This window comes from Papilio machaon, chromosome 20 (genome assembly GCF_912999745.1).
Source record: "Papilio machaon chromosome 20, ilPapMach1.1, whole genome shotgun sequence".
NCBI lineage: Eukaryota > Metazoa > Arthropoda > Insecta > Lepidoptera > Papilionidae > Papilio > Papilio machaon.
In genome coordinates, this window is record NC_060005.1 from 4,376,836 (window position 1) to 4,402,826 (window position 25,991).

The 25,991-nt window shown below is 35.2% G+C and overlaps 3 protein-coding genes across 5 annotated transcripts in view; 2 read left to right on the top strand and 1 right to left on the bottom strand.

Moving 5' to 3' along the window:
- LOC106718526 (dynein heavy chain, cytoplasmic) overlaps nucleotides 1-12,668 on the bottom strand; it is a 50,145-nt gene extending 37,477 nt beyond the window's left edge. Inside the window, exons 1-36 of one of the 2 annotated variants that reach the window (XM_045682753.1) lie at nucleotides 12,305-12,668; nucleotides 12,105-12,175; nucleotides 11,622-11,824; nucleotides 11,331-11,468; nucleotides 10,352-10,469; nucleotides 10,154-10,267; nucleotides 9,640-9,812; nucleotides 9,357-9,477; nucleotides 9,010-9,131; nucleotides 8,670-8,811; nucleotides 8,254-8,358; nucleotides 8,050-8,155; nucleotides 7,742-7,941; nucleotides 7,392-7,527; nucleotides 7,169-7,275; nucleotides 6,923-7,086; nucleotides 6,692-6,797; nucleotides 6,514-6,537; nucleotides 6,031-6,186; nucleotides 5,651-5,830; nucleotides 5,366-5,509; nucleotides 5,054-5,199; nucleotides 4,726-4,875; nucleotides 4,522-4,614; nucleotides 4,138-4,352; nucleotides 3,780-3,906; nucleotides 3,590-3,692; nucleotides 3,297-3,519; nucleotides 2,924-3,071; nucleotides 2,656-2,761; nucleotides 2,271-2,480; nucleotides 1,830-1,976; nucleotides 1,362-1,534; nucleotides 899-1,066; nucleotides 382-547; nucleotides 34-219 (exon numbers count right to left, since the gene is read on the bottom strand). In XM_045682753.1, coding sequence (XP_045538709.1) covers nucleotides 34-219; nucleotides 382-547; nucleotides 899-1,066; nucleotides 1,362-1,534; nucleotides 1,830-1,976; nucleotides 2,271-2,480; nucleotides 2,656-2,761; nucleotides 2,924-3,071; nucleotides 3,297-3,519; nucleotides 3,590-3,692; nucleotides 3,780-3,906; nucleotides 4,138-4,352; nucleotides 4,522-4,614; nucleotides 4,726-4,875; nucleotides 5,054-5,199; nucleotides 5,366-5,509; nucleotides 5,651-5,830; nucleotides 6,031-6,186; nucleotides 6,514-6,537; nucleotides 6,692-6,797; nucleotides 6,923-7,086; nucleotides 7,169-7,275; nucleotides 7,392-7,527; nucleotides 7,742-7,941; nucleotides 8,050-8,155; nucleotides 8,254-8,358; nucleotides 8,670-8,811; nucleotides 9,010-9,131; nucleotides 9,357-9,477; nucleotides 9,640-9,812; nucleotides 10,154-10,267; nucleotides 10,352-10,469; nucleotides 11,331-11,468; nucleotides 11,622-11,824; nucleotides 12,105-12,175; nucleotides 12,305-12,545 — 5,232 coding nt within the window. In that variant the 5' untranslated portion in view covers nucleotides 12,546-12,668. The remainder of the gene's footprint in view (nucleotides 1-33; nucleotides 220-381; nucleotides 548-898; nucleotides 1,067-1,361; nucleotides 1,535-1,829; nucleotides 1,977-2,270; nucleotides 2,481-2,655; nucleotides 2,762-2,923; nucleotides 3,072-3,296; nucleotides 3,520-3,589; nucleotides 3,693-3,779; nucleotides 3,907-4,137; nucleotides 4,353-4,521; nucleotides 4,615-4,725; nucleotides 4,876-5,053; nucleotides 5,200-5,365; nucleotides 5,510-5,650; nucleotides 5,831-6,030; nucleotides 6,187-6,513; nucleotides 6,538-6,691; nucleotides 6,798-6,922; nucleotides 7,087-7,168; nucleotides 7,276-7,391; nucleotides 7,528-7,741; nucleotides 7,942-8,049; nucleotides 8,156-8,253; nucleotides 8,359-8,669; nucleotides 8,812-9,009; nucleotides 9,132-9,356; nucleotides 9,478-9,639; nucleotides 9,813-10,153; nucleotides 10,268-10,351; nucleotides 10,470-11,330; nucleotides 11,469-11,621; nucleotides 11,825-12,104; nucleotides 12,176-12,304) is intronic. The other variant, XM_045682754.1, reaches the window with a different exon arrangement.
- A 467-nt stretch (nucleotides 12,669-13,135) lies between these two features.
- LOC123722164 (E3 ubiquitin-protein ligase ariadne-1-like) lies at nucleotides 13,136-24,239 on the top strand. 2 transcript variants are annotated; one of them, XM_045683039.1, is made up of 12 exons: nucleotides 13,136-13,487; nucleotides 14,904-15,056; nucleotides 15,553-15,621; nucleotides 15,867-15,953; nucleotides 16,358-16,486; nucleotides 17,024-17,194; nucleotides 17,662-17,858; nucleotides 18,456-18,645; nucleotides 18,921-19,147; nucleotides 19,920-19,997; nucleotides 23,842-23,899; nucleotides 24,142-24,239. In XM_045683039.1, the coding sequence occupies exons 1-11, from the start codon at nucleotides 13,284-13,286 to the stop codon at nucleotides 23,882-23,884; spliced, it is 1,548 nt and encodes a 515-aa protein (XP_045538995.1). In that variant the 5' UTR covers nucleotides 13,136-13,283; the 3' UTR covers nucleotides 23,885-23,899; nucleotides 24,142-24,239. The 2 variants fall into 2 exon arrangements, with proteins under 2 accessions (XP_045538995.1, XP_045538996.1); XM_045683040.1 differs by lacking the exons at nucleotides 23,842-23,899; nucleotides 24,142-24,239 and having other exon boundaries at nucleotides 19,920-20,395.
- Nucleotides 24,240-24,571: 332 nt separating this feature from the next.
- LOC106717987 (beta-ureidopropionase) lies at nucleotides 24,572-25,911 on the top strand. Its single transcript, XM_014511981.2, has one exon. The coding sequence runs from the start codon at nucleotides 24,749-24,751 to the stop codon at nucleotides 25,907-25,909; it is 1,161 nt and encodes a 386-aa protein (XP_014367467.2). The 5' UTR covers nucleotides 24,572-24,748; the 3' UTR covers nucleotides 25,910-25,911.
- The last annotated feature ends 80 nt before the right edge of the window (nucleotides 25,912-25,991 follow it).

The window sequence follows — 25,991 nt, forward strand, 5'->3', positions numbered from 1 at the left end:
TATTACTTGAATTTATCATCACTTATCTTTTACCTGATATTTATCGCACCATTCAATAAACTTCTGAGGGTCGACATTGCCATCTTTGAACTGTTTGATATCGAACACTGCATCCTTGAGACGGCAGGCGAGAGTGACACGCATCTCGCGCTCCACCAGCGACAACCACGAGTTAATCTTTGGGTTCTCGATCGTCGACACCGGCGATGTAAAATATACCTAGGAAATTAACAATGTTTTAGGCCGAAATGGAAATCTGTTTTGAAGCCTTTGTATTTTAAAAGGAGGGCGTTTCAGACCTTCGGAGTTAACCTTGAAGTATTCATAGACAAGTAGCGAAGATATTATCTAATTATCCGGAATATCGACGTGATAACATACCTCTTCGCCTTCTCGGGACGCGATACCATTTATGATGGTGTTATCTTCATTGAGTATGATGGCGGCGACGCCGGCGAACATCTTCTTGAAGTGCTTCTGTAGCCTGGCGATGTTCTTGCTGTTGCCAATTATCTCCAGCAAGTCCTCGTCGCCCACGAAGTAGAAACTGAAGTCATCAATTATTTTAAAAATGGTCTATTGTCTGAGAGTATAAAATTAAAAAATCCGGGCTACATTTTAGTCTCTTTTAAGGATCATTATATGGCGTCGTTTTGTCTATTATAAGAATGTCATTAGGATGAATAGATTTGACTAGAGATATCAATGGTGAAGAGGCTTGATAGTCTAGATAGTTGCGTTTCATACTTTTTGGTAAATAGATCGAGCGAAACAACACAGTTGGAAACCTATATATGGCGTCACAATCAACGTATCGTTCAAATACATCGGCACAATGGCAACAGAGCAATCGTACTACATAACCTACGACTTTACTACAGTACTACAATGATCATACCGTGGGAAACTGCTCCTCTCTCGCTCGAGGTACTCTCCAAGCGCCTTCTGTATCTTGCCGAGCAGGTCCGCAAGGCGCTCCAGCGAGCGCTGCACTCCGGGGATGTTCAGCACGTCCATCACCATCGGAGACTTGCTCACCTTCTTCATCAGGCCCAGGAACTCCGAACTAAAATCAATCGTTTTCATTGTAACTGATTTTTTTTAAACATTCGTGGTCCAAAAAGACCAATCGTGGTAAGAATTTCGTTTCCTTAAAACCTCATAATAAAGTAAATTATAAGGTTTTTGTAAAGAGTATTTTTGTAAGTACTGTGATATTCCTATTTATAACAACAATAAAAATGGTGATATACAGAACATAAACAGGGAAATAGCTACATCATTTTAAGACCAGGTAAAAGAAAAAAATAAAAGAAAATTCTAGGCAAGATAATTTATATTATTAAGATGTACGTATTCACCTAATACTCTGGAAACGGCTGGTCTCAACAGGCAGCAATGTCTTGATATCCGCGGAGCCGCTGAAGATGCCCTCGAGGTAGACCCAACGGCGCTGCACATCGATCCACACGTCGAACAGCGCATTGATGCGGTTCAGTTTCTCCTCCCATGTTAGCGCTTCCTCTTCAAACACCTTCATACAAATACATAATTTAATAAGAATCATAACTTATTTGTCACACTTATAAATATCCAACTTATTCATACTGCTGTAGTAATTAAACAAAAACATATCATTATCACAGTATATAAATCTAAGAAATATAAAAATATTTCTGTATGGATGTTTCAGCCGTGGTGACCCATCATCATGATGAAGACAGTGCATCCTCCTTATACTATCTACAAAGACTAGGTTTAGGGATAGCTAATGAAATCACATTATTTCAAATTTCTATAGTCAGAACTAGTTATAATGATAATTTTACCTTGTAATAGGGCGAGAGCTTCATGGCGGCGACACTGTTGATGTGCTCCTTGACCTTGTTGAAGAGGTCGTCCCATCCTCGGATGATCTTGCACTTGTTCTGATAATTGATCAAATCCAGCTCGTAGCTCTGCCACGACTCGCGAACCTATTTCATATGATAAGAATAAATGGTACTTAAACCCTTTATACTGACTAGACTAAACTAAAAAGAATAAACTGTTCCCAAATTATTAACGATTCATTTTACGAGATTACAAAAAAAAAATTGTTAATTAATAACATGTTTTATAGTACAGATTCCCACATTTTTTTATAGTCGGTACCTTACTTTTGTAAGTTAAGGGTGTGTCATACGAGCGCCGGGAACATCTAAGTAATCAACAACGCCTATAGACATCGACAACACCAGAGGACCTGCAGATGCATTAAAACACTATACCTGTTTTAAGAACTCCTCTAGCGCCATCTCCCCCTGCGCGACGGACACTACATCTTTGACGGTGTGCTCGTTGTGCAGCAGGTCTGCGTCCCACACCTGGCCCAGCGTCAGCTCTGACAGCGCCCACTCTACACGCAGCGCTCGGCAAAGCTGACGCCAGTGACGCTCCTTCAGCGCGTCAGACTTCAGCTCCACTATTAACATGTTCACCTACAAAAACAACACAATCAAAATTATACCGCCGCTGAAACATTTAACGGTTACTTAAACGCAGCCTTAGTGCAGATATCTCAAACTAAACCTGTCCCTAGAATAATTTATCTAATATAAGAAAATAGTGTGATAAACTAACTTTCATGTTAGAAAAATATAAAGTCATACAAACCTTGGTGTATGATTGCAACAGTTTGCGGACGTATTCATAGCTGTCGTACATGCGGAGTCGCGCTGGTAACTCTTTGAGTTCGTTCAACATTGCTTCCAGTTGTTGCCTAAAATTTAAATAATTTTTATTTATAATCCTACGACTGACACATATTTTAAAATAGAAGAATTTAATTTATAAATCAAATTAGAATTTTTGCATAATGTCACATTCAGCTTTTTAACAATATATTACCTATAAAATTAACACAAGAAAGGAAAACAATAACCTTAGCTTCCTGGGCTGAATGGAGAGCCAGGGCTTCTCCCTGATGTCGTCAATCTGGGTCCAGATTTTGCTAAGTGAGGACCACACGCCTCGCAGGTCCTGCAGCTCCTCCATCACCACGGTCATGCGCTCGTTGTTCACTGAACTGCCTGTTTAATGCAGATACGAATAAATTATTTTAAGACTATGTCAAACAGAGAGTTACGATCTGGTCATTAAGATAATAAATACGCTTCTAATAAAGAAAAAAAATTCAGTCGAATTGATAACCTCCTTCTTTTTGAAGTCGGCTAAAAAGTGAATTACTGTCGCTTATAATATCGCCTATAATGAATAATTAAAATAACAAGATTCCAAATGACTTAGACACTCACCAGTATCATGGAGCTCGAGGGCCTCTTTAGCCTTAGCGACATTATCCCGTTCATCCTTGAGCTTGGTGTATCGCGACTCCATGACCTGGAGGCGAGCCAGCGCGTCCTCTGGCCGTGTGGAGCCGTCTGTCGGCTTGTTGCGCTCCCACTCGCCGAGGAACTCCATCGTACGAGTCTCCACGGCCTTGTCTTCAGCTACGATCTTTTGCTGGAGAGATGCGACCTGGGAAAGAAATTACAATTTAGTGACATCCAATATTTATAAGATCAAGTCAATTATCAAAGGTACTAACTTGTGTTTGAATAGAAGAATCCTTCCTACGCATGATTTCGTTAAACGCACTCCATTCACCTTCGATGTTGTCCACATGAAGCCATTGAGTTGGGAATTGGAATCTGTAAGATTAGTAAATAGTGTAAATTCTTAATTTCATTGTAGTTCAATAATAAAATTATTTTTTAAACCAATTATATTTTCCCAACCTCTGTCGTTCCAAGATGCGTTGAGCCTCCTTGTATGTGTCAACTTGTTTCTCCCAAGCCAACACTTCCCTCTTCAGTTGTTGCACATAAGTGATAAGAGAAACCGCATCACTGGTAGACGCCGCCTCTGTTATTAACAATGATTAATAATAATAATTCGTCAATATTGTAGCTCGATTCTCATATACCTAAATCAATCTAAATGTGGGTTTTCACTGTCAAAATAACTGTGTAAATGTATACACATATTGTTTTCTGCGTTTCAATGAGAATAAGAGCTTATATTTGTTTTCGTATAAGCATTTATAATATTAATAACATATTTTTAAGAAAATATACACTCTCCAATGTCTCTTACCGATGGTCTGCTGCTCGAGCTGTCCGCGCGATTTGGCGAGACGCGCGTGGAACTGCACCATCTCTCCACCGAGCAGTGCGCCGAACTTGCCGAGCACCTCCTTGTGCCAGGCGTCGTATTTCAGCGCCACCTTGCTCTGCACACGCGCGAAGTCGATCACCACCGGCCCGTACTCACGCCGCGTGTCAGACGTGTCGAATGTCGTTCGAGATTTCCTAGTAAGGACAATTTCAACTGTCTCTATATCCATACATTTTATAGCAGACTGACAAAACGACTTTACTTTCAACCTTATTTAAAAAAATCGACAGTGTCGAAAAATATTCAAAAATTTTAGTTCTTTAGAAATGTTTTACTTCAATATTAATGAAATATTCTACTAACTTAATATCATTGAGACACTTGATCCACAGGGTGATATCTTCTCCGAGACGTCCATACAAAGTTTCCGGCTGGAGATCCCATAGCGCTTGGTAACTGTAATATTAAATAACATACTTAAATTACAGAAAATAAAATAATTAACACATTCTATGCCGCTACGGCTGAGATTGGTAGAAAAACTTAGCAGGAAAAACAATATCGTACCGTAGCCATTCATCGACGTATTCCCTAACTTGGGATATCTTCTGCTCGATAGCGTCATACGCGTTCTCCAATGGCGAGGAGCCGCCCGGCAACTTCGTAAGCAAGTTTCTGTATGTCACGGTCTGTGTGCGAGCCACGCCCACTTGATATCTGTAACAAACAACAAACATTGTAACAAAGTTATACATATTGTAAGGAATTGTCTCGAACCAACATGCCATGCCCAATATCGCGGTCTCTTGGACATTCCTTGCAATCCAGGTGCAACTGTTTACTCATTACCTTCTTGTAAGCTCTAGTGGAGTATGACTAACGTGTTTGACCATACCTGGTGCTCTGGAGGCGGTGGAGGCTGGTGACGATGGCTTGCCAGGCAAACATCTGGCGCATGAGCTGGAAGCGCGCCTCCTCTAGCGACGGGAAGAGGTACATCTGCTGGTTGGTGATGCGCACCTCATGTACTACGCGCGCAATCTGTGTAACAAACAATAACACATTTGGATATACTGGTCTTTATTACCTATATTTAAATCATTGCAAATATATTGGGCTTATGCTCGCAAAAGCGCACGTGTACGTAAATAAGTACGCACGTATCTACGTATACATACGTAGAGATGCTTAAAGATATGACATTTACCTGCGGTTCTCCACCAGGTTTGTGCGTCGGCTCGGCGGGCGAATAAGTATCCATGGACAGATCCAGTTCATTAGCCTTTCCTAACAAAGCTGCAGTCCAAGCTTCAATTCCGGCCTGGAGACGAGCTGCCAATTTCTTCTCAACCTAAATATAAAATCAGGATTACTGTTTGTTCGTGCGATTTTCTAAAAACTACGATACTAAGATCGTTACTTTTAAGATTTTTCACTTTGTAAATATAAAATTTCTAGTGACATTTTCTTGTTATTTTTGTCATGAACATACCTCTTCATCGAGACGCTGCACCCAAAGATGCAAGTTGCTGTATTGGCGCAGCGAGAGGTCGTCGATGGCGCGCTGAAGCCGGCTTAGGATGTCGGCGAGACTCTGCGCCGAGTACGGGCAGGTCTCCAGAGACCGCGTATCCACTGATATCTGCTCCTCCACAGCCAGTAGATCTTCCACCTGATAAAAAAACATTATCTCAGATATAATCCAAGTACAGGCTACCATTGTAACATAAAATAAATAATGTAGCACTCTCAAGGGTTCATAACATTTTTATTTGAAGTATGAGTATATTCAATTGGGTTACTTAATCTTTTTTAAGAAAGAAATTTGACAATATGTTATTAGACGATTAAGATATTAGACATTCAATATACCTTCTCTTGGAACAACAGAACAACTTCACTCAGCTTCTGCACGTAGGGGTCCAGCTTGAACGACTCCCAGACTAGAGCCATGCCCTCCGACACCTGGTTCAGTACATCACGACGCAGGCCAGCCACTAAAGGTATTATAGACGCCTTGTCTCGTATCTACAAATTATAAACACGTAAAAAACGTCGAAGAAATTAAAAGACAAATACATAATCATATGAATAAATTGTAGGTAAAAAAAATAACATTAAATAAATAAAAAGCTACATATTACACAAAACATTACACTAACTAAAAAAAACTAACTTACAAAAAAAACCCTCTATAACAACACAATATCGATTCTATGTGAATTTTCTCATAAAATACGCCTTATCTAAACCTGTTTGTTATAGAAGGGTAATGGGGTGAAAAACAATATTTTACATATTATAAGACGCCAAATAATAAAATATTGTAAGAAGCATGCAATCTAAAGTAACTACCTTTGTATAAGTCCTATTATTCAGCTGCGTGAATACAAACGCATGTGTTAGTTAAATCATTTGCCCTGTCTATTTATTCATTGTACAACAGTGATATATGATTGTATTTAGGCGCAATATGTGCCAAATTGATCTGTGCTTAAATATTGTGTACATAAGATAGATTTTATATACATACCTTTTCTAGAGTACGTTCGTATGTACGAACACTTTCGATAAGCGATATCGCATATGGATAAAGTTGGTTCGCCTGATGAGCCTTGTTCACTATGGCCAATGGTACTCTGGGGGTAAAAGTAAATAAAGGTATTAAATGTATTCAAATAGAAAAGACTTATTGTAGAAAACATATTGTTAAAAATTCTAAATTAATTCTTCTAAATTCTTTAGTGATATGTATAAATTATACCTGAATCCAAGATTCTTTAAGTTGCGTACTTCTTTGTATAACGTGATAATTTCAGGTAAAAAGTTAACTTTCAGCTTCAAGATTGTCCCAGTTTTGCTGGACCGAGCACGAACGGATTCTATAGCGAAAATTCTTCCCGACACACCGAGATTTCGCTGCTGTACCTATAATATAAACAACATTATAATTTAATCAAAATCGTATAGTAAATAATATCTGAATTAAAAAAAAAATTATTAAACTTACCTTTCGTGCCCAATCATCAAAGACTTCTTGAGTGTCCAATTTTAAACGAAAACTATCGCCGTCGGCTTTCAATTTTTGTCCCTCGATATGATTTTCCCATCCTTTGCCTGTAATAAATAAATATTAAAAAAAATGATTACCATCAAAACACGAAAGATAATTAAGATGTTAAAATATACAAAATAAATTAAATTATGGATATTAAAGAATTTAAAAAACATACCAAGAACATCTTCTACTCTCTTCAAATAGGCAGTGAGCTGGTGATCTATTTGCTTCGCCCAGATGATGGAGCCAGCCACTGGAGGTAAGTCGCGCACCAGAGACAAACGACTGCATTTCGATTGAGGGTATTGCACCTAATAAAACGATTCAAGTTATGTTAAATTTAAACAATTATAGGTTAACATAAATTTCACACACAAACTCACATACAGCATTATAATAGTGGATTTTAAGAGTTATAATTGTTCTCAGTAAAGAAATACATTGAGGGGCACAGCTTAATATGCTATAAAGTTTGAATCTTATAGTACCTGGAACCTCTAGTATAAAGTTTGAATATTACAGTACCTTGAACTTCTCATGCAATGTCTCGATGTCATCTTTAACACGCTGTATGAGTTGGGTTTGGTACTCGCGGATGGCACCGCGGATGTGCGGTCGTACGAACAGAGCGTTGAACCGCGAGAAGATGCGGAACATCTCATTAGCGTTCTTCGCTGTGCCCAGCTGGTCGCGTAAGTGTGCTGTGATGCGAGTCTCCACACGATCTATACATAAATACATACAGTTCCATACATTTTCATGTACCACTACTTATAACCATTAAATTAGTATAGCAGTAAAATATAAGATAATAAATTTTGTTATTTGTTTACCAATTCTATCTTCATATCGACGTACAGCCGCTTCCCACGCGTCGCATCCCTCTCTCGATATATCCAAGCAATCCACTTCTTTCACATTTTCATACGCCAAGTTGACCTACAACAATTTATCAACATTACAATGCAATCGTATCATACCGAAGCAGTTTTTACGACGATGAGATGAATTTGGATTATACATGAAATGGTCCATACCTCAGCGATGGCGTTGGCGTCGGCTGCATCCATTGGTAGTGAGAGCGGCTGCGTCACCTCTCCGCCTGGTTGTTCCGCGTTCACAGTCACACGAGGACGCAATACCTGAAGAAAGATATTAATTTTAACCTACACCTCTTACTAATTCAAATATTTTATATATATAAAAAAAAACTTAAATGTACATAAAATTGTAAATATTAATTTTGTTCATAAAATTGGTCAGATTGTGCAAAGAATAGTAAATAAACAAATTTTAGGTTAAGTCAATATACCGCATTCGGACTGCATAATACCGACCATCGATAGTTTTATGCAGAAGTGATCTATTAACATTTATCCAGTGATATACCACATTATGTTGTCTATGGATAGTGTTATGTAGATACGTTGTCTGTGGTTCAATGTATACATACGCGCAGCATGACAGTGCGCAGCTGCTCGTGGTGTCGTCGGAAGCGACGCATGTGCTCCATGCGCGCCTGCAAACGTTTGTGCGACGGCGACACGCGCCACACCATCTTTATGTGTTCGTCACGCTTCTTTTTCACAATGTCCCTGTATAGATAAAGATCCCTTACATACTTTAAATATTTACCTCTTACTAATATTATAAATGCGAATGTTGAGATGGATGGATGAATGTTTGTTAGAAGGTAACTGCAAAACGGCTGCATGGATCTCTATGAAATTTAGCAGAGATTATAGTGTTATTTTTTATTTCCGCCTGGCTGAAAAAGGTGTTTAATGACTTACCTCAAGAGACCTTGAAGTTTTTCGAATTCATCATCCCAGCATGAGAACACTTCAAAGCACTGAGTCATAACCCGTTCAAAGTCTTCAAACGGGATATGCATCAGGCGTCTTGTACCCAGAACCTGTTTATATTATAATGTTTATTTATTTCAAATATAAACATATTATTAAAATAGTTTTATTACTTTTAACAATTCCAACAGTTTTTGCAAAGATGATTCATGACAACAGTCAAATAGCGCGATTCGAACCCACAACCACACAATCCTTACCCTTCCAGTACCCTTGACCATTAGGCTATTGGTTTGGATTTGTTTCAATTATCAACTTGCATGGTAACCACTTACCTTCAGAAGTTGTTGCCCTAAGTCCCGTGAAATAGCTTCAACAAGTCTCAGACCGCGCTGGATTGGATATTTCGTAGATCGAATTTTACGGAGATGGGAGAATATTTGTTGCACCGCCAACCTTGTAAATATAAAACAAATCATAATTTTTTTTTCAAATATAAATTGAGAGACGATTTTAACTTTGTGTATGTTTCATAAGGAAACATTTGGTTACAATGACAAAAAATTACATAATTAAGATGGCTGTTACAATTTATACTGTAGTGATAGTTTTGTTTACCTGATTCTCTCGAGTTCTGTAGCACTAAGTAGATCATTGATGGGAAAGTCTTTCATCAGTGGATTGTAATCAGAGACTGTAGCCAGAGCTTGCTTTAGTCCTGTGTCGGTGTCAAAGGACACGGTAGCATGGAAACGCTTACCGTACTTCAGTATATCCAAAGTTAAAGCAACCTAAAAATTATAAAATTGTGTCAAGTTTAAACATTCGTAATTTTGTATATCTTACTAATATAAATGCGAAAGTTTTAATGGATGTTTGGATGGAAGTTTATTACGATACAGAACAGCTAAACAGATCTTGTTGAAATTTTAATAGATGTAAAAAATAATTAGTTTTTTTTATTCCACACAGAGTCGCATCAGACAGATAGTATAACAAATAAATTCAATAACTACTGAAGCGATTTCAAAAATTCATTCGCCATTCATTATAGTCGAGTAACAACTGAGGTCCCTACTAATAGAGTTAAGCAAATTCTATAAAAATTCTGCCACATCTTAATTCAACTTACTTCAATGCTTTCACGTTTTTCTTGTATACGATGTAATGCGCGCTCAAGATTGAGCCAAAACGATATTTCTTGTAAAGCTGTACCATTTGATGGGTCACGGTCTAGCTTTGTCACCTAAAATAAAAGATACAAAAAAAATAATATCCAATATCAATATGTACTTTTCTTGCTTATATAGGGTTAAAAAAAGATCATTACTTTCTGTATCTCTTTAATCCAACGGTTGACTCCATTCTGCAGCTGGTTAAGGAATGTTGAGTCTTCCACTTTGTCACCAAAATCGGCGACGCGCGGTTTTCGACCTTCATCAGCAGCTCTGAAATTTAAAAAAGAATTTGAAGAAAAATAACATAATTAGCAATCACAAATTGAAACAAAGATTCTCAGTAAAAGTTTAACATTTTCTTAATTTTTAAATGTATACGAAAAGAATAATTGAATGTGGTTAAACATTATAACTTATTTTTAATTTTAAATACAATAACTTAGCATTCTTCTGATTAATAAAACTTAACTAAAATGGTATACAGTACTTTTACGGGATTGTGAGACCCATAAGGAAAGACATAAAATATGTATTTATGCTCCTTATTCTATTGTGTATACATCATTTGCATGTATACAAGATGTGGTTATTAATATAGTAGCATAATGATGATTTCAAGTTACTATTCTAAACTAACTAGAGTGATGCAGTGACCCAAGTGGGCCTTAGCCTCCAACAACAAAAGTGAATGTGGTCTCACACTTTCTCCGGCACGGGATCAGAGAAAGTGGAGACTATTCTAAACAAATAAATAAAATTGGTTTGTAATATCAAAATAAAAGTATAACATCTTGAGTGTATGAAATCTAGTGGTAATTAATTTTTATATTGGACTAGTGGTCAGTGGACTAGTGGTAGTGGTCAGCCACCACACTACCTCATAGAAAAAAATGCCTATAATATGCCTGCATGCATCAGCCATCTTCCTATCAAAATCGGTTCAGCCATTCCAGAGATGTAGTCTAGCGGAGACACACAGGGAATTTTTAAAAATTGGCTTTTCATCATCAGCTACGTAAATACATTTTATATGAAATGACTTTTTTGTAGATATCACAGACCGACACTCCAATTTAATATATATAGTGTATATTTCAAGAATTCCTTTATTTTAGTTACTATTTTAGATACCTTTTAATAACAGTAGCAACCAGAGGATGGACAGGCAGAGTGATTTCAGGAATATCAATATTCTGTTGCAAGTGGAGTAATCCCATCTCCAACTCTGCTATCTTTTTTTCAACTGATGGTGCCATTTTGTCTCCATCCCTAAAAACATATTTCGTTTTATGTAACCTGTTATGAAACTCACAAAATGAATCATATTTATTGCCTCAATATCCACAAAAGATATTATGTCTCTTCTATTACTAAAACTTTGTCTTGGTCCCTTTTAGAATAAGATTATAATTTTTTATTTACCTGTCAGCTCTACCACTTTCTTTGACATAACTCTTAAAGAAGGGTGCCATAGTTTTGCTGATGAAAGCATGTAAGGTCTCATATGGTGAGCCATCAGAAAGATTGATGAGACGCAACTGGCTGTGTATAGATTTATCAGCTTCAATCACAGCACCACGCTTGATGCAAACAAATGCTGCAACCCGTGGTGATGTGAAATGGACCTAGCAATAAAAGAGTCACATGAAAATAACTGAAGACATGTTATATATGTATTCACAGTATTATAAACTGCATTACTAAATAAATAAGCAATTTCAATTTCAGTAATATTGTTATAAAGCTCTTTTTAATTGGATTTTAACCAGATTCTTATAACAAGATTTTAAAAAAAAATTTTACTAAAGTCAAATAAATCACATAATTAAATTCAAATATATATGTATGAGCCTGAATATGAATAGTTATATACAATAATGACTATGGTACAACTTTAATTATTACCTCATTGCTGATTTGATAGTTAACTGCCTCTTTCTCTTCTTCACCCTCTGTGGGCTGCTCACTATCATCTTCTGTTAAAAATTCAATAATTAATACTTTTAATAACTCAAAGAAAGAAAAGAAAAAGCATGTATTTTTTAAATATGATTGTCCATTACAGTGGGTACACACCCATTGCATATGCATTTTTCGTAACAAACCTTTTAGAGAAAAACGCTGAACATACAGTGACGACACTTGCGGATCAGAAATGAACTTTCTAATGCAATCTTGGTTAACTTTGTCGTCTAATGCAGCGTTTAGTGCAGGTGGAACGATGTCATCTTCAGGTAAAAGTACCGTTGCAGCTCTGCGCAGGTAATTAGCAAAATCTTGAAATTCTACTGCAACAACATTTTGCGCTTCCGAGGCGCTTTCACTCCCGTCTAGGGAGTCCCCCATGATATTTTTGTTGTTTCTAAATCTAATAAATAAGCTTAAACTCTAAATGCACGTAAAATACTTCAGACAATTGCCGGAACGATATTGACAACTAGATCGAAAAATTGGAAAGAAAAAATTTGGAGTGCAGTCAAAGGATGACGCATCAACCAATGTTACCATAATAAACACAGCAGTAAAAAATCAATAACTTAGCCAAAAATTACAACAAAGGAAAAATGTAAGGAAAAAACTATATTTTTGGTGATTTTGCTATGTCCGTGTTTTATTTTAAATAACATTCTGTGCTCTCTTTCATTTTTCTGCTTCTCTTCATTTAACGGTTTAAAAACAGTTTTATAATAGTGAAGTCATAGCTGTAAGTTGTCTGAGCAATAGATGCAAAATTGATCTTAATCGTTTAATACATGTAATTGTTTAGCTTAAGAAGGAAATTATGAAATGTTAGTTATAGGTCCAATAGATTTTAAAACAAAACAATGCGCTGTTATTTATAATTTTTAAACGTATTTCACTGTTTACAGGACCATAAACAAAACTATGAAACGAGAGTGACGTCATAGACACTGCCTACCTTTTTGCTGCCTACAAATACGTCAGAGGTTTTGGCAGCCCGTGGGTGAACTATTTTCTTCATTGTTGACCTTTCCTAAATCTTAGGTGTAATTATTTCATCATTAGCAGTGTTTGGCTGTATTCTTTTTTTATCTGATACCTAAAAATTGTGTGCTTTCGACGATGGACTCCGAAGACGATACAAAGGATGATGTGGATTCTGGTAACGAGTCTAGCGGAGACGATGTCGACTTTGTCATGGACGAGACACATAGTACAAGAGAAAGACAAACGGAGTTAGAAGAGTATCCCTATGAGGTATTATCTACGGAGGAAATTGTTCAGCACATGGTGGATTGTATTAAAGAAGTGAATACAGTAGTTGAGGTCAGTATGTTAGTGGTAAACAATGGATTAATCGAATGAGGTTACTCGTTCACTGTAGGACAGGGCTATGATGTAGGACAATTGGAATTACTATTAGAAAAACAGTCCTAAAAGTCAAAAGTATAAAAAAAATGTTAAATTAGGAATCAAATCAATGAAATATATATTTAAAAGATACAAAAATACAACAAAAGCCTGTGAATTTTTACAACAATGGAATTATTTTTTCTTTTGTTAGATTTTATAATATTGTATACTACACAATATTCTATACCTATTAATATAATTTTTCCATTATTTGCTTTATTGTTATACTTGAGCAAATTAACCACAAAGTTAAAACTTTCACTTTGTTTACATATTAGACTAAGGTAATAATATTGATTGCTATTTAGATGACTCAACATTTTAGTATTCAATTTAATTGAAAGAATTATTAGTACTGTTGTTTGAGCATTAATTTGTGGTAATTGTAAGAGGAATTATAGTGACATTGTATATAGCTGTGTTATATAGTTACGTTAAAAATGTGATTTTCCAAAAACATTTTGTAATTTACAAGTTTTTGTATAAAATTTGTGGATATCTATGCTTTAGTTTGAAACAAGAGATACTATAGATCAGAGGTTGGTTTTTCCTGGCCAAGATTCATATATTTGTCCTCAGCTCAAATACATCTCCACTGAGGGTTTTGCCTAGTCTAGGGGTGTATTTAATGTGCACATTACATGAAATTTGAACTACAATGTTTACTGGTTGTTTTATATTAATTTATAACCAGTTGTCACCTGCAATTCCATCTACATAGAATAAACAAACTTAATAAGTAGCCTATGTGTTCTTCCAGACTATGTTCTACATCTGTGCCAAATTTCATCAAGATCCATTGAGTCATTCCAGAGATACCTTCAAACAAACATCCATCCATGCATCCATCCAACTGTGAAAGTTTACATTTATAATATTAAATATGTATATGCTTCCAAAGTCATATTTACTTATGTACGGAAAAAAAGACCTTATACTTCATTATTTGATTGCAACATATTACACAAAAAAATATTTAGGAAAATAAAAAAAAAGCAACATTTTGTTTTGTTTTGCTAAATTATGTTATATGCATTCTTAATTGTGGTTTCATTTAATAATAGTTTACCTACCTACTTAATTTAAATTAACACTGATTTTACTTTAATGTTGTTTCTTAACTTGCTTTACTTACATAGATAGTCTTTTGTTTTATTACTTGATTGTTTATACACCAATACTTTATATACTTTGTAATGAATGTATGAAACCTGTTGTAATAGTGTCTAAAACTGATGTAAAAACACATGTACATCTGTTCATGAACCAAATAAATAAATAAACATAAAACCAATAAAATGTTGATATAAGATAATAATATTTATACAGATACCAGCCACAACAACCCGGATACTACTAAATCATTTCAAATGGGACAAAGAGAAGTTGATGGAGCGTTTCTATGATGGCGACCAGGATCAATTGTTCTCCGAAGCTAGAGTTATTAATCCATTTAGAAAACCAGTTATACAGAGGCCCAAGGTATGTATAACACATTGTGTACCAGATTCGGTCTGAATAAGATGCTAACAGTTTTTTAGTAACAATGTTAGTTTTTAGTTTTCAGTAGTTCATGAGAAAATTTTATTTCTTCTCTTTGATTGGTCAGCCTACCTTGTTGTATTCTCAAATTGGCAGAATTGAGCACTTTTTCTAGTGTTAATAGAGCACTTTTTAGGTCATTTTGTAGTATTCTCAGCCATGTTTATGGTTGGTAATCAATGTGTCAATTTTGGGCAACCAAACATTGATCATTTTGACGATAAAAAACAGTGGAAATTCCGCGCGGACGGAGTCGCGGGTAAAAGCTAGTGTTTGATATTTTAATGGCCAAAAACTGAGAGTCTTGTGAAATGATCACTTTAACAATTGCATTAATGAAGTAAAGGTTTTGTGGTCACTTGATGTCTGAGTACAACCGTTTTGCAAGCTTACCTCTCAAGCTAAGGATACCAAAAGTTTATGTTTTTATTTACAGCTACCCAGACGGATATCATCATCAGGCGCAGAAGAATGTGAAATATGTTTTTCAATTCTACCAACATCAGTATGTATTGTTATATTACTTATTCAGTTATCTTTTATTGTGACTATTATTTAAGTTTCTATATCAATTCCATTTTGATCTCCTTTAGAGTAAGATATCATTTAATATCTAGTCTTCAGCAAGTGTTATATGTCAGTTTGGCTTACTGGTGTTTAAAGTAAATACTAACTTGATTCAGTTAATTATAGTGTTATTGTAATGTAATACTGTTTATAATATGTAATAAAAAAAAATGTTTGTTTTAGATGATGACAGGATTGGAATGTGGACACAGATTTTGTACACAGTGCTGGTGTGAATATCTGACAACCAAAATTATGGAAGAAGGATTAGTAAGTTTACACAACAATAAAATACTGTTACTATATTAATTATGAAAATAATATTGAATAGATTAGCCACCTTAGTATGAGATTTGACTTTCCGTTGTTAACATCATTAAAGCTTTCATATATGACATACACAGCTTTATGATTCATCATGATCTTCCTGGCCTTATTCCCCTTATGTGGGGTCGACACACAAGGTTTTATGAACCTTAAAGTTTTGGCAAAGTTTTTACAGCCGGCCGCCTACCTGCCTGTCGCCAACCCTAATTGTGAGGAATTGTTTTAAAATTAAATATAACATAATAGATAAATAATTCAAAATTGATTCTAAAAATACACCAAAAATAAAAATCAAAAATTGTATATTAAATATAGTTTTATGATTGACTTGTGTGTTTGTTTGTTAGGGTCAAACGATAGCTTGTGCGGCGCACGCGTGCGACATATTGGTCGACGACGCGACTGTGATGCGGCTGGTCCGCGACGCGCGTGTCAAGCTCAAGTACCAACACATCATCACCAATAGTTTTGTAGAGGTATTGTATGATTGCCTTTATTTATAATCTGATCGGTAATTTTTTTTATTAACTAGCTGTCACCCGCGATTCCGTCCGCATGGAATTAAAAAAAAGTTTAATAAGTAGCCTATGTGTTCTTCCAGACTGTGTTCTACATCTGTACCAAATTTCATCAAGATCCGTTCAGCTGTTCCGGAGATACCTTCAAACAAACATCCCTCTAAACATACATCCCTCTAAACATTCGCATTTATAATATTAGTAAGATAGTAGTAAGTATATATAAAACAAATTGATAACCAAATAGATGGATTCCTAAATTGTATTATGTTGGCTTCTTGTCTTATAAATGCAATTAAATTGGATAAACAAGAGTCCAATGGATCGCAATAATGTTCTTGCTTATAGAAGTTTCTCTCATATCCAGGTTTGACTGTACATATAACATTATACATAGGCTTTCAACGCGTTCGTTATACCCGTTAAACCTATTAATGGGTATGATCTTCATTACTTTTTTCTTGTCTGTCTTGTAATATTATAAACATATATTAGTGCAATCGTCTGCTCCGCTGGTGCCCGTCACCGGACTGCAGCAACGCCATCAAGGTGGCGTACGTGGAGGCGGCGCCTGTCACCTGCCGCTGCGGCCACACCTTCTGCTTCGCCTGCGGAGAGAACTGGCACGATCCAGTGCGCTGCTGTCTGCTCAAGAAGTGGATTAAGGTAGGATTTGCTATGGAAATACTTTGTATTTGTTTTATATGTTTTGTAGATGGCAAATGTACAAGTTTAGTTGACAAATTAATTCCATATGTAGACGTTGTCGGTGTTTATTTGGTACAAAAGAAATGATTTCTAACTAATTACAAATATGTAAGATATTTTTTTGGAAAAAACACATATCCATATATATATGTTATTGGAGCATTCTTTTATGTATATAATACCTGTGGCAGGTTGCACCGTTGTTATATAACTATTTTTTTTTTTTCAAAATGAAACGCCTACCTTACGAATAAGCAATTTAGCAAAAGTATCAATTTTTCATGTTAAAAATTCTAAATGTTTTTTAATTGGACATTCAAAATTATTTCTCATAATGTTCTAAAAAGCATTGCGTACAAAAATGAAATAGATATGAAAATAAGTTAATTTTTAATGTTTGTATATGTGAAAGTATGTAATTGCAGAAGTGTGATGATGACTCAGAAACGTCAAACTGGATAGCTGCGAACACCAAAGAGTGTCCGAAGTGCAACGTCACAATAGAGAAGGACGGCGGCTGCAATCACATGGTCTGCAAGAACCAGAACTGCAAGGCGGACTTCTGCTGGGTCTGTCTCGGACCCTGGGAGCCCCACGGCAGCAGCTGGTACAATTGTAACAGGTAACTCTGGACTACTGTTCTCCTACACACTATGATACTATCTAATATATAAAATTCTCGTGTCACAGTTTTCGTCACCGTACTCCTCCGAAACGGCTTGACCGATTCTCATGAAATTTTGTGAGCATATTCAGTAGGTCTGAGAATCGACCAACATCTATTTTTCATTTTTTTTTTTAACTACGCGCGTACGGAGTCGCGGGCGACAGCTAGTATTTATATATATTTAAAAGATATTTTGATAAGAAGTTTTTGTTGTCTTTCTTTGTATTATGTATTTCATCGGAATCTTTTTATGTTACGTTGAAATATAGGATTAGTAAATATTATCATCTACTTCATTGCCGTCCCCCTTTTTTACCAAGGCTTTTAGGGGGGGATTACCGAGTCTCCCATCCGTGACCTATTTTAACACCGGTACTGATTTACCTGCCAATATTGAAATGAGAATTTCCATTGCGGAAACGCTTGTTCATAATCATATGGCAAATAATTTGAAAAAAAAAAACTGATAATATGTTTCTGAACAGGTGTTTTTGCAGTGGAAACTCAAAGTTATTTACTCTTTTAGTATTATAAGATGTACTGTAATGTCAGATACGATGAGGACGAGGCGAAGGCGGCGCGAGATGCGCAGGAGCGGTCGCGGTCTGCGCTGCAGCGCTACCTCTTCTACTGCAACAGATACATGAACCACATGCAGTCGTTGCGCTTCGAGTCCAAGCTCTATGCTTCCGTCAAGGAGAAGATGGAGGAGATGCAGCAGCACAACATGAGCTGGATTGAAGTAATTTGCGTCTCACACAAACTTATTGCTCTAGACTAGACTCTTTTAAAATTTTACTAATGTCCGTCAATCCCTTGTTGCTATATTTTTTCCTCAACTTTATGTTCACCCCATCGGGTCTTCAGTGAACTACTTTGGAAAACACTGTTCTAGACAAAACCGCGGTTATTTTAGGTCTGCAGTTTGTAATATTTTTTACTTATAATTGCATTTTGGTAACATTGTTGATGGTCATTTTATTTATTTATTTAACTGTAAATATGTACTTATGATAGGTTCAGTTCTTGAAGAAGGCGGTGGACATCCTGTGCCAGTGCCGGCAGACGTTGATGTACACATACGTGTTCGCGTACTACCTGCGCAAGAACAACCAGTCGGTCATCTTCGAGGACAACCAGCGCGACCTCGAGTCCGCAACAGAGACGCTCTCCGAGTACCTCGAGCGCGACATCACCAGCGAGAACCTCGCGTACATCAAGCAGAAGGTGCAGGATAAATACAGGTATGATGCATTTAACTTATCTAATATATAAAATTCTCGTGTCACGGGGTTCGAACTTGAACTCCTCCGAAAGGCTTTACCGATTCTCATGAAATTTTGTGTGCATATTGAGTAGGTCTGAGAATCGGCCAACATCTATTTTTCATACCCCCCCCCCCCATTTTTTTTTAACTGCGCGCGGACGGATTCGCGGGCGACAACTAGTAGCTTATAAAAATCTTACTTATGTTATAAATGTGAATGTTTGGATGGATGGATGTTTGTTTGAATGTATCTCCAGAACGACTCAACGGATCTTGATGAAATTTGGCATGGCATTCCGCGCGTACGGAGTCGCGGGTGACAGCTAGTATTTTATATTTTAAAGTGCCAAAAGAGCAAACAGCCACATGAATTCGCCGAAATAGTGAAGCGACTGTTGCCCATAGACTGCTACTGCATGTGTTGCCTACCTTTAATGGACGGAGAAGGGGTCGCACGGAAAGAGTATATTTGCCCTTTCTATATGTCCCTTCTTCTGCTAAATCTGGAGGTGGGAAGGGAAGGGAAAAATGAATCCGCACGCAAAATCAGATTGTATGCGGAATTGCTTCTAATTCACGCCTGTCTTCGTGGTTGTGGTATTTCACCGGTCGACCAGATTCATTCGTGCAGCCAACAAATATTATTGCTACGGGATTTACTTTTTATGTCCATCTTACTTCTTCAAGCTATCAGTACGTTTCGAGAGCAAACATTATATACAGAAGTTAACAAAATGTAACTTTTTCAGATATTGCGACAGTCGGCGTAAGGTTCTTCTGGAGCATGTGTACGAGGGCTACGAGAAGGACTGCTGGGACTATACAGAGTAAACATCTCTATTACATCTGTAGTTGTAACTTAGTGTCCCGTATTATAATAAATAGTTATAAACTAGATCATTACGTAAATCTATTTCAGCTTGAATTTGTCAGCATTTTGACATCGGACTTGTGGCATCCAGCCAAATATATTGCGTTAAATCTTATATAGTCATGCGAAATGTTTCTATTTAAAATGAATATAAAACTCTGTATTCTCACTTCTGGATGTGGATTTTTGGTTGAAATATTACATTACACATTTAACAACATTGAAATATAATGTACACATGACACTGTGACGTCATAATCAGGTACCATGTTATAGTGCGCGAATAGTATTCTAACCGGGAAATGTTGAAGAAAATTATTGTTTGTTGGGTTTGCGAAAATAAAAGTATGTAAATAAAACCTTTCTTAAAGTAAAGGCATTATTATTATACTCACAGATAACAAAAATTTAAAAGTTATTTAGAAAAAATTTATTCACAACATTACAATTTTTTTTCTTACTGAACAATATATATTTCACGTTCACTACTTACTGAATAAAATATTTTATGTGACAAATAAAAATGGTCAAAATGTTATTTTTCTTACGAAACTGTTTATTTTCTTACATTATCTACCAAAAATATTTCTAAATGAATGCAGCTAGAAATTTTGATAACAAAAAAAAAATCAAATAAAAATCGTTCATCAAAAACAAATTTTATTTACTAATATCTATTTTATATTAATTCGTATAAACATATTTAGATGATTGACAATTCATTGCTTGCGTATTAAAGGCAGACATATACGGACCACTTTAAGCGGTCGTACAGCCGTCTATATTTCGTTTCGACTAAACTGACATCCGTGTATGGCAAACGTCAACTGCTGATTGGCTAATGAACTCTTGAAATAATCTGTTTCTGACAGCCTTAAGAGATGCAAATGACATAGTCGGTGCGTGATACATAAATGGTAATATGTCAATAAATGGATATAGATTGACTTTAGATGACAGAGAATGGCTTAGCCAATAACTTAAATTTCTTTGAGATGATATATAAATCTTATATTATGTATTTTCTTAGCGATTATAAAATTAAGTTAAAAATATATATATGTTACAATTTTACTTTGCCTCATTTAGTGTTACAATAATTTGAGCAAAAATGTCCTCAGTCAAAGAACTGAGTCCAATATTATAATATACTTTGAGCATATATAAATGTATGTATTATAATTATTTATATATAACAGAAAATTATTTGAATATAAAATAATTTCGTCTACGTTTTAACAGAGCATTAACATGTTCATTTTAATATGATGTTTTATATTAAAAATTGTTGTTTTCTAAATAATAAAAATAATTGTATATTTCATTAAAACAATCATTTTTAGTAATGTCATCAAAACTTTTATTTTAAAAATAACGAGTCATTATTAAAAAATGGTTCACAAAATAGACAAACAAACAATTATTTCAAATCTGGTACAAAAAAAACTATAAACATCGTACCGGCAAACAACTATTATTATATTAAATGTCATATTAAAATGAACTTACTATTTCACTATTTTTATAGTCAATATATGATTATTATTATTTTACTTTATATTTGGAACATTTTGCTTATCGCTTATTTAAGTAGATTTTTAGATCATGCTCTATTCGATATCTTTCCTTGCGTTTCCACTGCCGATACTTGTGCAGAAACATATTGTCGTCACTTCCATTATCTTGGTGGACAGTGGAATCTCAAGGTTTGGATCACAGAAATATTTCATTATAATGTTATATATATATTAGTTTAAGTTATGCTTAGCGTGGCTTGGCTTGTTCATTTCATTTACACTGGTACTTGGATACATTTTAGCACAACATAAACGAAACTAGTATCGGCTGAGAATATAACGAGAAAATATTATTACCAAATAAACTTATTTTTGTTATTTTTTAAACTTTAAGCTAGTTCTCAGATAGTGTATTTTTTACGCTGTGATCGACTTATGATTTTATGCTACGAAGAAGGTTCGTTTGTTTTTTAGATCTCATACTCTTGGTACTCATGAACACTGTAATAATCATTAAACTAATGTAATGCAAACCGCCTTTGCCTAGTTCAGAGGTTCCTAAATTGAGTGGGCCCAGACAACAGAAATTAACTAATAATCAACTCTATTAAAGTTATTATCTACTTTTAATGATATAATCCAAATCAATTTAAATGAATATTGTGAAGAAAATACCTCGTTACCAATACTAAATAAGAACAAAATATATAAGTTTTCGTTCCATACATAATTTACATTCAAATTTTACATTTTAGGACTCCACTCAATATTAGCGACCGATAGTTTGGGAATCTCTGTCACCAATTTCTACATGTAATAAAAAATATTACAAATTTGCACGTAGGAAAACTTTGGGATGTTCATATCTGTATGCTAATAATATACTGACGTATTTTGACTAAATACAGTCGAAGACGTTTATTTCCTACCCATATCGGCGAAGTGGTGTTAAATAGCTCTTATAATGACACGGTAAAATATTTGATTTTAAGTGGGAAGGTAATTTAATTCTCTCACTGTACATGCATATTCTAACTGCATATGTATTTAGAAATTTTGCATATGCCAACCGCGAATGTTTGAATAAATTTACGTTTTAAAATTTGGCAAACTGATCTATGGCAATCGAATTCATAGATTTAAATGGGATCGCTTTCTCATCCAATCAAATGCCCGGTATTTTTAAGTATACGTATTATTTAGTGGGACTGCGATCTCATGACGTAGGTGAAGGTCTGCGGTCATTATTACGCATTAATTGAGTACATTTAAAATTTACATAAAATTCTTCCAAAGCTTTTTTTGTAATATATTTCTCCTGCTAACATATCTGTCAATAATATAATGATTAGTGAATGGTACGAATTGTGCGTAAGTCGATTGCACTGCCAGTATATTTTAATTATTTGTAGCTTGGTCTTGGAGTGTCTATTGGACGAAATGTCCGCTATGTGAAGGATAGGATTGCCCCGGGCGTCTTAGTTGGGGTGTTACACACATACATAACTGTACATATAGATGCTGTATAAATATGTATATTGTTAATGTATTTACAATTCTTATGGTACTGAGGAGCATCTGGCGTGGGAGTAGCTGCGGAAGGGACGGTGCCTGAAGCGTAGACACCGATTATGTAGTCGCTCCATTTTCCCATCTGCATCCATGACTTTCTGTATGTGTGTCTTTGTTAAGGACACGGTTGTCTTAAATAGATAAGACTATAATAAAAAAAAATAGTAACATCAAAGAGTTGTTTCTTTTTAACAAGTCTTAAAATCCAGTCCATAACATTCCGTATTCCTAACTCCCTTGCCACTCCTCCTAACTTCTTATCCTTGATATGACTTAATAAATTAGGAATTGAAACTACGAAACTATTATTTTACGAGTTAAAATTATTTATGTTACAATATATTGAATTTAATTCTTTACATAGACATAAAGTAGCTCAACATATTAAACTTTAATATTTGGTTAAGTTGTAGTTTTTGTAGTATTTTTGTCAAGTAAACTGATATAAAATATTTTTAAGTAAAAGAAGATTTAAGAAAGTAGCACAATCTCCGAGCACACAAGCTTCAAGTAAAACTTATCCTTCTGCGGGTTAAAAACTACAAAAACTTAACAACTACTACTATCTCATTCAATGTAAACTTCATACAACATAAAATATAACTCAATCTGATTGCAGAGTTTCAATATTTAGAAGTGTTAATTTGATATTGAACTTGTTCAGATGTGAATGTAAGAAATAAATATTTATTAATAGAGTATTTACAACAGGGATGCGTTGGCTCCGTCGCCCACAAGATCCAGCAAAGCCTAGTCTTATCGAGAGACGGTAAGTATCGCCAATATTTAAAATAGGTAGAGTTGATTTAACGATTGAATATCGAAAGTTTTAGAAGTAAGCAATTACTAAAATCCTCGAATCTAAAAACAATAAGAACTAGATAGTCTTTCAATGATGCTTTAAACTAAAAGGGCGGGAATATTTAATTTAAAACACAGCACTCTCCAACCTTCTTTCGTCCAAGGATTGATATTGTTTCATAAGTTTTAATTTAATTGCTTAATTTGCAGGAGGCAATTACCACGAACTCGGAGTTAAAAAAATCGAACAAGTGTATACAAGCTACATGATAAGTACGGATTCACTTAGTTAAGGCGTCATCGCAATATACATTGAATATTGTAATTTAAAATGTAGGCAATTTTCGTAAAATAAATTAAAAAGATAAATAAAAATAGATAATGCCGTTTAATTTCACTCATGTAAGCATTATGACAATAATGTACAATGCAACGGCATTTTAGAATAATAATGGCACAAAAAATAGATCTGCAAAAACTACTAAGTGTAGTGTGTTTTCAAATCCTATTTATTACATAGAACTCAACAGAGTGGCAATGTAACTAAACTAATATTAGGTTAACTACTTGTAAATCAATTTTTTGTTTGTCACAAAGTTGCAAATTAAAAACAATGTTGGCAACACAGACATGACCTTATTTATCTTATCATTTGTGCAATTTGATATCTTTATCTTTTTGACGTTTTGACCACTCTACACCCCTAGTGTAAACACAAAACAATGAACAAATATTAACAGTACTGTTATACTTCTTTATTTGTCAGTAAAATTACACTGTGTTCAACTTTTATCTTTAAGTTTTGTCTTTTCGAAAAATGGAAGGAAAAGAGTTAAAAAGTTTAGACGAACTTATAAGGAAAAACCTCACGGGAGCCGATTTACTGGAATTCAATAGAATACATTACGGAAGAGTGGACAATCATGAACTTGAGATTAAAAGAGAAAATGTTCAATACGGGAGTGAAAACAATTTCGAAATATCATGTTATGATTTTCCCGCAAATAAAGAGGAAATTAGAAAACCCCGTATTGTTAAAGTTGGCTTGATCCAACATTCTATTGCAATACCCACGGATAAACCAATAATTGAGCAAAGAACAGCAATATTTGAGAAAGTTAAAAAAATTATAGAAATTGCAGCAGATGAAGGTGTCAATGTTCTGTGTTTACAAGAAGCTTGGAGTATGCCTTTTGCTTTTTGCACCCGTGAGAAGCAACCCTGGTGCGAGTTCGCTGAATCAGTCATAGAAGGCCCCAGTACATTGTTTCTGAAAGAATTTGCTTCGAAATATGGCATGGTGATAATCTCACCTATACTTGAAAGAGATGAAACTCATAGTGACACTATATGGAATACAGCTGTTGTAATAAATGAAATGGGCAAAGTTATTGGGAAGCATAGAAAAAATCATATACCTCGGGTAGGTGATTTCAATGAATCTACATATTACTTTGAAGGAAACACAGGACATCCAGTCTTTGAGACAACTTTTGGAAGGATAGCAATCAATATTTGTTATGGACGTCATCACCCTCTTAATTGGCTAATGTTTGGGGTGAATGGGGCTGAAATTGTCTTCAATCCTTCAGCCACAGTTGCAGGTTTGAGTGAACATTTGTGGGCTGTTGAAGCTCGTAATGCAGCTATTGCTAACAGTTATTTCACTTGTGCTATAAACAGAGTGGGAACAGAAAGTTTTCCAAATGAGTTTACTTCTGGAGATGGCAAACCTGCACATAAAGAATTTGGTCACTTCTATGGTTCCAGTTATGTTACAGCACCGGATGGTTCCAGAACTCCAGGGCTATCAAGAGTCAAAGATGGTCTATTAATAGCTCAACTTGACCTCAATATGTGTCGACAAATAAAAGATAAATGGGGTTTTTGCATGACACAGCGCTTAGATCTTTATGCAAATTCTCTTAATGAAGCCATAAAACATGATTTTATACCACAGAGACTTCCTAAGAACTAAAAAAATGAATTTTATATGTTTATTTAAATTAATTATTGAGGTTTTTACGATTTTATTTACTTAAATATGATTATACAATTTT

Bases quoted from the DNA above. Each gene is read 5' to 3' on its own strand.
- LOC106717987 (XM_014511981.2), top strand. From the start codon at position 24,749: ATGGAAGGAAAAGAGTTAAAAAGTTTAGACGAACTTATAAGGAAAAAC.
- LOC123722164 (XM_045683039.1), top strand. From the start codon at position 13,284: ATGGACTCCGAAGACGATACAAAGGATGATGTGGATTCTGGTAACGAG. The intron at 17,859-18,455 runs GTAACTCTGGAC...CTGTAATGTCAG, and splicing joins AGCTGGTACAATTGTAACAG to ATACGATGAGGACGAGGCGA. The intron at 18,646-18,920 runs GTAATTTGCGTC...TACTTATGATAG, and splicing joins ACAACATGAGCTGGATTGAA to GTTCAGTTCTTGAAGAAGGC.